Source organism: Leuciscus leuciscus, assembly GCF_965113295.1.
Source record: "Leuciscus leuciscus genome assembly, chromosome: 9".
In the NCBI taxonomy this organism is placed as follows: domain Eukaryota; kingdom Metazoa; phylum Chordata; class Actinopteri; order Cypriniformes; family Leuciscidae; genus Leuciscus; species Leuciscus leuciscus.
Window position 1 is genome coordinate 18,437,401 of NC_138733.1, and position 10,807 is coordinate 18,448,207.

At 37.4% G+C, this 10,807-nt stretch overlaps 1 protein-coding gene across 2 annotated transcripts in view; it reads right to left on the reverse strand.

Annotated features, from left to right (window-relative positions):
- tpst1 (tyrosylprotein sulfotransferase 1) overlaps positions 1-10,807 on the reverse strand; it is a 39,549-nt gene that overhangs the window by 6,772 nt on the left and 21,970 nt on the right. For both annotated transcript variants that reach the window (XM_082178767.1, XM_082178768.1), the window contains exon 3: positions 10,381-10,579. In XM_082178767.1, the coding sequence (XP_082034893.1) occupies positions 10,381-10,579 (199 nt within the window). The remainder of the gene's footprint in view (positions 1-10,380; positions 10,580-10,807) is intronic.

A 10,807-nucleotide genomic window follows, 5' to 3' on the forward strand; every position in this document is an offset into this window, starting at 1 on the left:
AGATGCTATCCTATCAATATGGGCCAACATTTCTAAAGAATGCTTTCAGCACCTTGTTGAATCAATGCCACATAGAATTAAGGCAGTTCTGAAGGTGAAAGGGGGTCAAACACAGTATTAGTATGGTGTTCCTACTGTAATAATCCTTTGAGTGTATATATATATATATATATATATATATATATATATATATATAGAGAGAGAGAGAGAGAGAGAGAGAGAGAGAGAGAGAGAGAGAGAGAGAGAGAGAGAGAGAGAGAGAGAGAGAGAGAGAGAGAGAGAGAGAGAGAGAGAGAGAGAGAGAGAGAGAGAGAGAGAGAGAAAAAACGGTAGAACAGATAGATAGACAGACAAACAGATTTTTTTTTTTACAAAGTGCACGCCAAATAAAAGTTCTCGTCTCATAAAAGAAAGAATCGATTCAGAACTGTTGAAACAAGTCACGTAACATACCTTTGTAACAATGTAACAAATTTGCATAAAGGCAGTATATGGTCTTCAATGGCCGCCAGCAAACATCTACTTGACCCGTGCTCAAACACTGTAGTTTTAGCAGAGGCCTAAAGAGTTTAGTTTGTGTTGTCGACATGTTGAGAAGATGCTGTTTTCAGCGCTGTGAATCCACTTTGCATGCACTTAAAAAGGATGAGGACTCACGCTGGAATTGATACAGAAAAACCAATGCCATAAGCAGCAGACCAATAGACTGGGCCGTCTGACCAATCAGAGCAGAGTATGCTTGCAGAAAGGAGGGGTTTAGAGAGACTAAATTATTTGCACATCCCTTTTTCTGAGAGTGTTTGGGTTTTTGGTAGAGGAGAACTGAGTGAATTTTTACAGTCAGCTGAACTGTGGGATATGGCGGTTACGCAAGACTTCAGACCCAATTACAGAGAGGAGTTTCCGGGCTGCTGGTTAAAGAGAGCTGGAATCACTGGTGGGTCAACAGGCGGGGGTTAGCCGGTGGGTGTAGAAGTAAGCGAGTTCGGTTGGGGTTCGTTTGAGTCAAGTTGGCTAGCCAAACTTGCGGTTTAGAGCCCGAATGGAATTCATTTGCAATGAGAAAGGCATGCATGTTTCCCAATTCCCTGGGTTACATTTTGTAATGACCTATTGCTCATCCAAGACTGTTACCCGCACTAAATCCTGTTAATGTTGGTTAAAAAGAAAGTCCAGCTCACATGTCTTGGCTGTGACTGGTTCTGATTCATTCATTTTGTTAGTGTGGATAACAAATGAACGAGTAGGATTTGTAGAAGTCCCAAAAAAGTAAATATTATCTTATCCAATCCCCAAACACTCCTTCACATCTCCACAACAACAAGCGTCTGATAAGAAGGTCTGAGTTGGCTGCAATGACGTATCTGGTTCTCTATGTTGGATATAACAGAAGTAACACGCAAAATGAGACAACCGGGACCTCGTATGACATTTGTTTGGTTCGCTACCACGGTAAAGTAAATTTTTCGTCGCTGATGTAACAGGACACACTTATTCTTCAAGCATAAGCTGTTAGTATAGAGAATCATTTAAGAGAGTAACTGAGGGCGCGTGCGATTGAGACGGGCAAATTCTTCAGATCCTCAAAGTTTCTGAGCTCCAGGGAGGCGGCGGTGGAAAAACTGACTGTGCGGCCCAGCAGGGGAATATTCTCTACTGGAATGTTTACATTCAGCCCTCCTGTAGCTTTCAGCATGGACCGCTTACTGAACAGTAGGTTTAACTTCTATAAATACATGGAGCAAGAAAATTAATCATTGGAATTATGTAATATTTGGCCAATATAAAAAAGGGACAAAAAACTATGTAGAAGTTAGAAAAAAATACCATATGTTGTTTCAAGACCCATATGCCTTTCTGTAAAACAAAAACAAAAAAGCCATAAAAGCAGTCCAATTGATTTGATCACTATATTACAACCCAGCTGAAGCCTTTTGATAGCTTTATGTTAGGAACAGACCGCATAACAGGACGCATTATGCCTAACATCTTTTCTTTTAACAACGTTTTGCATTCCACAGAAATCGATCAAGTCCAATGTACACTACCGTTTACAAGTTAGGGTTCAGAACGATTTTGTTTTGTAGAAATCAATGCTTTTATGTTGTGAGTCTCCGAGAAACACGCAACGGTGTTTCAATCAGGTGAACCACTGATTCAAAGGCCCATTCATATAGAGAGTCATTTATTTAATTCCTGAATAAATCAGCTGTTTGAATGAATCGAATGACTCAATGACTTACTCATGTCATTTCTTTCTTTTGTGGAACATAAAAGAAAATATTTTGAAGAATGCTGGCAACCAAACTGTTAAACTTCTGAAGAAAAAAGAAGAAAAAACATCATGGCCGTTGTAGCCTAAAAGTTTGTGTAAAGAATAAATTCTATATTGAATCATATAAAATATTTATTTCTTAAGCTATTTTTGGTTGTCTATTTGATGCTTTTCTCATTTAACACAATAATTACTTTATCTTTTGGGGGTAATATTTTCAGCCAAATTTTATGTATGATTAATTAGCAATTAATTAGATTAACTAATTGGCACATCATGTAATTATTTCAATTTTTTTATATATATATATATATATATATATCGCTTGACAGCCCTCATATCCATTTCAAATAAATGCTGTTCTTTTAAACTTTCGATTCATCAAATAATTCAGAAAAAATAGATCAGTTTCTTTCCACAAAAATATTAAGCAGCGCAACGGTTTTCAACATTGATAATAATAAATGTTTCAATTGATTACATTTGTAGCATTTAAAATGATCAATTTAGACAAAATAGCACAGAATTTTATTATTATTATCGTCTGAACTTGAAAATAATTATCGGCTTGATATCGCTGTATCCTTAAAAAACACACTAAATGAACAGCCCTTAAGTAAACAAACACCAAATTACTTTGAACTAGATCTTAACTTGAAGATTTTTTTGAAATTGTCTTTGCTTTCCCCTTATGTACACACATGCGTAAAGATCTGATCTTATAGTGTAATGGCTTAGACACATTAGGGTGGTCTGGTTAATCAAATGCGAGGTGGCGAGTAAACAGGGATGTTGACAGATGTGTGCAGCTGACTGTGTCTCAGCCTCGGGTAGAGGAACCGTCGGCCCCGATCTCCCAGAATCACCTGCTGTAGCCTCTGACGACAGACGCAGTGGAGCGGAGCAGAAAGCTGGTGCTCACTGTTCCATATCACAGAAATATGGCAAAAGCAATTCATCAAAAATGAATTAAACTGTGGTAGGACAGTCATACACCAACAGCTCCTCTAATGCAAGACGACACTGCTGACTCAATGTGTTAACACACAGCAGACGCAGAGGGTTTTACCCCGGTGCCATGACTCTTTCACACCTCTTCTTACCTTGGGCAGCACTAGACACGCAGGAAAGGGACATTTAACATTATTACACACGGTATCAACTATGGGTCAAAAGTTATAGCTTAAGTATTAAGCTTCAGCGTGTAACTCACTAACCATAATCCACACTGGTTATCGTTAGCTAAAACTAAAACTAACATTTTTGATTAAATGGACATGCGTTTTTTTTATTTTTGTTTGTTTTTCCAGAAAATCTTGTTCTTTTTATACAAGTTATATAAAGTGTTACACAAGAATCAAACTTCTAATCCACATGACCTCCTTTTCTGGTCAACAAACTGCCATATTTGGCTTGTTGCTGCCAAGCCTCCAGTCCAGCTAAACACTACCATTTCCACATGATGCCACTAGCAGCGCAGTTGAGACCGACTTATTGACCATAATATCAATTTCCCAACACGAATCATGACGAAGCTGCAAAGTCATTTAATAGGTATCGATTGTGGCTTTGGACAGGATTCAAAATGTACTAATTCACAGGAGACCGATGACAGACAATTAAAGGGTGGAGAAGCAAATGACTGTTATATAGAAGCCTTTGTGAAGCGCAACAATATGGACCAGGAAGAGTCAATCTGTTTTAAAAAAAAAACACAGAAACTAACAGATGTCTTGATAAGATAATGTCTCTGAAACCTGGGCAACTATATACATCCGTCCTCATGTTACCGGTGTCCTACATAGTTTGGGTGGATCATGTTGAATCTGCATAAACAAACCAGATGAAAGTAAGATAAGCAAAAAGACACCAGCTAAGCACGATACACGAGACAGCTATAGAAGCAGTTGACAGGGATCCCATGAAAATAGGTTTTTATTGCATTTAGTCCATGTCTATTTATTATCATTAAGTGTATAATGTCTTTCACAGCTGTTTTTCCTCATTTCTTGCTTACTCATGGCATGACTACACAGGTCAAGATTGCTGTGACCTGGTAAAAATGTTAACCGGACCTAAATTCAGAGCTTCAGTAGACACAGTATGACCATTTGAACACTCAAAAGTGTTCCTTTTACCTTGCAAGCATTGAATTACGCTAATCTGCTTATTTTTCACAAAATGGTAAGCAACTGGACATGTGATAGTGCTACCTTCATTATGCCCATTTAGTCTGGAGTGCTCAGATCAATATTACCAACTAAAGCCACAATACTTAATTGCAGAAATGGTGCATTACTGCCACAAGAAATTAGGGCCAAGTTTAATTACCACAGGACACAAGCATTGTAAAAGTGCAATGATATTCAGAATGGATGTCAATAGCTTTCGGGCTGTAAAAACGCTGTAGTTTCAACAACCTGTTACTGATGTTTCATAGAAGAAAAAGGGTTCTTAAAGGGATAGTTCACACAAAATGTATTTTGTATTTTCCTTATATACAAAAATTATACTCACCCTCAAGTCGTTCCAAACCCATAAGATATTTATTTTGCAGAATGAATCGCAAAAATTATTAAATTGTTTTGGTCTATATACACACAACGGAAAACAATGTGGTGCGGTGTCATTCTGGACCCAATCTACTTTCATTGTATAGACAGAAAGAGAAACATTATTCAAAATGTCTTCTTTTGTGTTCCACAAAAGTAGTAGTCATACACCCTAAGAACAATAAAAGTTCACTGGGGTTCAATGTAGAACTGTAGGGTTCTTGATTCAGTTTTAACGAACCCTTTATGCCAAAAAGATTCAATTTAAAGGGATAGTTCACCCTAAAATTCATAATTTTTAAAATAATTTTGAGCGGAAATGTCTTAAATTATTCATTATTTCATGTTTAATGGGTTATTACATTTTTTTTACTGATAATGTATGTTTATTAGCTATTTAATTCATAAAATTTAATTAAAATGTAAAAATGTAATCTCATTAAAGCCTCTGTCACATCACAAATTGGAAGTTTGGAGTTTTTTTTTAATATTACATAATAAATGTCCATTTTCTTTGTGGGTACACTAGCATTTAGATGCCCTCAAAGCTAACAGACATGGACTAAAAGCCACAGAACTCTCAATTTGATTTCATCAGGTCTTAACAAGAGACTTCATGAAAAATATTAAGAGTTAGTGAAAATGCCAAGAAAGGAATTTGATAATGTAATTGATGCAACACTAAGAAATGCAACACAAATAGCTGGTTTGCCTCGAATCCGCCTCAAAAACAAGGCAGACAAAACCATGACATGTTAAGGAAGCGCAGCTGATAAAGCCATCAGATCTCACCAGACCTCAGTCAAGGTCTCTTCCACAGACCAGCACCATGACTGTGCAACATTGCAGCTTTTTCTCTGATGAGCTGGAGTCTTGCAGTTCGCCCCTGTTACCAAGGAAACCTCGTTATTTAGAGGCTTGCGACTTCAAAGCCATTTCTACAGCTATCCAGATACTGTACAGAAATGGCAAAAAGCCTTGCATTCAGAGCTTACAGCAAGGACATCATGTGAAGGAGACAAATTAATCAAAAACACAGACGGGTCGCGGTGAGAAAACCAAGCATTCAAGTAATGTACATACAAGCCTAAATGCTCCTCTTACACTGAAGGTTTTCATTTTGAAACATTCCAGGCAGATGTTTTAAATGCAAATGTTTGCAATAACACACACATTTTGAGTGATTTTATAGTCGAGTGCTCTGACGCTTAGAATGAGCAATTTATTGGAAACGTACATGTATCTAACTTCTTTTACATTTAAAGACATCACATTTTTAGCATTTCACATGCTTATTCAGAAAAAGAGGTGATGCATGGTGAAAGTCAGAGCCTTTTGCGTCTGACAAGTGACAGTTTCTCGTGCACTTCTCAATTTCTTTCCACAATATAAACAGATCCTCATCCAGTGGGACTCTAACAAGAACTAAATATACCAATACGAATCAAAATACTGCCACACTTGGATGCTCATGTGGGTACAAACCATCACCTCTCATCACTTCAATACTGTATCCACAATGTTACCAACTGCATTCTGCTGTACTCATGAGAATGGGTGAGAAATTCAATGTGAAAGTACATTTCACTGTTGCCTATTACGGCAGTAAAAAAGTCAATTTGCAAGGAATTCGAGTGGTGTTTTGTCAGTCAACTAGCAATGATACGACACTCATGTTTTGTCTGGATCTATTCATTTATTAAAATATCAAATTTAATTTATTTTATGACAAGGTGTAGGTTTGGTAGTAAAATGTCATGTGGTGTGACTTCCCAAAATCTTAATATGTATGAAATATTTTATGACAAATGTAAAACTTTTTACCTTGTAATATACACTAATGTTCGAAAGTTTGGGGTCAGTATGATTTTTAAAATGTAACACTTTTATTCCAGGACGTGTTAAATTGATCAAAAGTGACTGTAAATACATTTATAATAATACAAAAGATTTATATTCCAAATAAATGCTGTTCTTTTGAACTTTACTATTGATCAAAGAATCTTGGAATCATGGTTTACACAATTATTAAGCAGCACAACTTGTTTCAACAATGCTTCTTGGGCAGCAAATTAGCATATTAGAATGATTTCTGAAGCATCATGTGACTCTGAAGAGTGTTGTAATGAAAAATCAGCTTTTCCATCACAGGAATGAAATTATATTTATATTTTTTGATATATTATATGATATATTTATATTATATATCAAATAGAAAACAATTATTTTAAATTGTAATACTATTTCATTTATATTTTAGATCAAATCCATTAAGCCTTGGTGAGAATGAGAGACTTATTTTAAAAACATTAAAATATCTGACCAACTCCAAACTTTTGAATGGTATATATATATATATAAAAAAAATATTTTTTTAATAATGATTACAACGAAAATGTTATCATATAACAAATATGTTATTACTTTTAGTTAATGTTACACTACATTACATTTTTAGTCATTAAATGAAAAATGTTCTTGAAAATGGAAACGTTTTTCCAAATTAAACCAACATGTATGTACTCAAAGAGTACATTTCAAGGCACAAGGCACACATTGGTCACTGATCTACATGCTTAGTTAGCATTGATTTCAGCACACCAAGGCCTGAGAATACAGTACGAGCAAATGAGAGTCCTACTGACCTATACTGAAAGCACTGCAATACAAGCACAGAGAAACTCTGAATTTAATGGATGTTAAAACGAGTCGAAATAAAACGGCTCATATTCTTTGCCCTCTGAAGCTCAGCTTGCTTCTTAGACTTCAAAAATAGTCGCACCACAGTTCACACAAATTTTACTGCACTCGCTCTGTGTTACGGTCTGTCTGCATTGCACACCTCGTGAGCAGATCTTAGATCTTCGCTGTTGTGTGTGTGTCGTACTCCATGTCGGAGGAGGGAAGGGGGAGGCTTAACGACTGATCCATGCAGCTGTGTTTGATCCAGGGGAAATACACATTAATGCGGTGCAGATGTGCTTCTCCCAATGTCTCTCTCACTCACTCACACACACAGCCTTGAGTCAGAAGGATGGATCTGGCTGTTGAAGGAGAGGGACTACAACAATAGCTTTTCAAAAGAATGCTGAATGAAATCTGGACTGCTTTGTGGGGCACAAGCATGCACAAAACCAGCCAATCCGTGCGTAAAAACACAAACAAACAAATAAAAGATGAAATACAAAATTACAAACAAACAGCACACTCCTGTGCACAGTTTTAACCCCCGCCATCCACCCCTCAATTTCCGAGCGAAACAATAAACATTCACGATTTTGCCCATGTGCATAGAAAACTTTAATAGCTTCACAGAATTTGTTAGTCGAATAATCCTCCTTTTCAAAGAAAACAGGGCTTCGAAGATCACAGTGTTTCGGTGAGAAGAACATAATGAGTTTTACTCAACATAAGAAACATATGGAGCTGACAGGGACTGGCGCCAATTGAATCGCTGAGAATGAAATGTCCATAAAACAAAAGAAAAAAAAAAGCAATTGCTCAGCTAAAAGGAATCTTCTCTGTGTGGGAAAAAGGGAACAACTGTCATGACAAAGCAGAGCGCAACTGCAGAATAGTTCAAGGTTGACAACAGCTTCAGATTGTCACCGCAGAGATGGGGTATTAAAGGGACGGTTCACCAAAAACTCATCCTCAAGTTGTTCCAAAACTAAAAAAATTTCTGTGAACACAAAAGAAGATATTTTTTGCCAATATAATTAGCCTAAATTCAATGGGGTCCAATGTTGTTTAATTGTATTGACAAAACACAGAGACATTTTTCTACATGACATGAAGGTGAGTAAATAGTTACAATTTCATTTTTGGGTGAGCTATCCCTTTAAAAACATTCACATTGGATTTTGAGACGGTCCGATCACAATCACGTTCTTACAGCAAAGAAAAGGGGCAACCGGGATGAAGATGTGGCCAGAAAACATTGCCCAGCCATTTCAATGCCACTGATAATTTCCCAAGTATAGGAATCTGACACAGCTTTCCCATCAAACCCTCCGACACACTGATAGAGCTCGACAGGGGCCTCTTCCAGACCTTGAAGCGGACAAAAAAAACAACGCACTCTTCACCGTGACTGTGGTTCACTGCTCAAGTAGCATAAAAATGCTTTCCACCACAGTCAGCACTCCATCAAGTCATGCAGTTTTCCTAAGATTTGTGTTGATTCAACATGGAAAAAGACTAATATAGTGAAGATTTATCTTGGCCCAGTCATAGTGAATGACAAGACCACCTAGCCCACCTTGAGTGGCATGGTTTCCATTATTTAGTAATGCACGTGGACAGTGCAACAACCAGGCACAACTGTAAATCACAGCACCTCAAAACCTTGAAGACTCTTACGGAGTATTAAACACATTTTATATTCTTTTTTTCAAAGTATATCTTTTTTTATATCGTTTTTTTCCCCATAGTTTAGCATTTGATTTCATCATTAACCGCTGCAAATGGATAGCAGCTGTGAGGGAGTGTGGTGTAATACTGCTGATGTAAGAACTGAGCCCAAGTTCTCTTTACAAAAAACGAGACTTCCAGGCAGAGCGAGAAGAAAGGGACACTCCGGGGTAATATTTCCGTCATGTGTATGATGATTCTGAGCTATTTATGATAAAGTAATGCTAGCAGCTACAACTATTCTTGAACTGTCATAGACTAAATTAGCCTCCAAATTGGTCTAATCTTTAGCGCTGTAAAGAAGATTGAGACGGCAGAGATAGTTTTGCAACATATCCATATTCTGTAAGCTTCACATTAGAAAGAAATGACACATAATTAAGTGAAATTAATAGAAAATAATGCTAATGACGGAATGTCAATCGACAAGCTCGGCTCATAATAGAATGTACATTTATTAAGGTTTAATAAATAGCAGGCAGTAAGCTGGGTCTATATGCACCAGTGAACCATGAATCATTAGCAATCAATAACCTCAGAGAAATGATGACGACTTTGGATTCAATAGTGTCAATCAATGTTTGGTTCTTTATAAAGAACACCCACACCATTCTCAAACACAACTCTATCAACATAAAACAAAATGGCCAATGTTTAACCGTATTTATCCTTAATTTCTTAAAGACTTGTCTTTTTTAAGATAGGTGATAGCTAGCCTCTAGCTTTCTAGGCAATATAGCTAAAAAAATTATAGATATTTTACACACACACACACCCGATCTGTGCTAATCCCAGACGTGCAACTCACACCAAAGTACCCGTTTCACACATGGAGATGCTCGTGCCTGCAGGATGTGTGGAATATAAATGGCTTTTAATACTTGGATAAGAAAGTAAAAAACAAATACTGAGCATAAAAGCTAAGCGATACCAAATCCTCTGATCCCAGTCTCATAACATATAGCCCAGCTTGAGGAACACTTTCAACCCGCATACTTGGCAATGTGTCAAATACGTACATGTCTGATCTAATAATAGCAGCGAGATGATTTAGCAGCGGATGGAGGAAAATGAGGTCGAGGCGCTTTAAGGTACAATTTAAAAAAGTCACCACAGAAGATAGAGTGTAGCGATGCTCACCCTTCTAGTGTTGTCCAGGACAAGGGGGTCGGGCCGGCCGTAGTTGGGAGGGTTGGCGTGGGGATCATAGCCGAGCCTGCCCAGCATTGGGGCGATGACAGGCATGTCCCGCAGCACATCAGGGGGGATCTTACCCACCCACTTGGATAAGGCCTCCACGTTGACAGGCTTGATCACCTGGTCTGTAGATCTCTCTACCCTGTACAGGAAAAGGAGTGTGTCATTGGAGCAGGAACACAATACAGTAAGACTGTAAAGCACCCGTGTATGTCTTACTTAAACAAGTATCCATTACTTCAATGAGCTCATTGTTTCTGCATTAAATTATTACATTGTTTATACTAATACATTTTTAGCCAACTGTGATTTTGTACATGTACATTTCTGAAATACATAACTTAGACAGTTACCTCTGATAACAGATCAC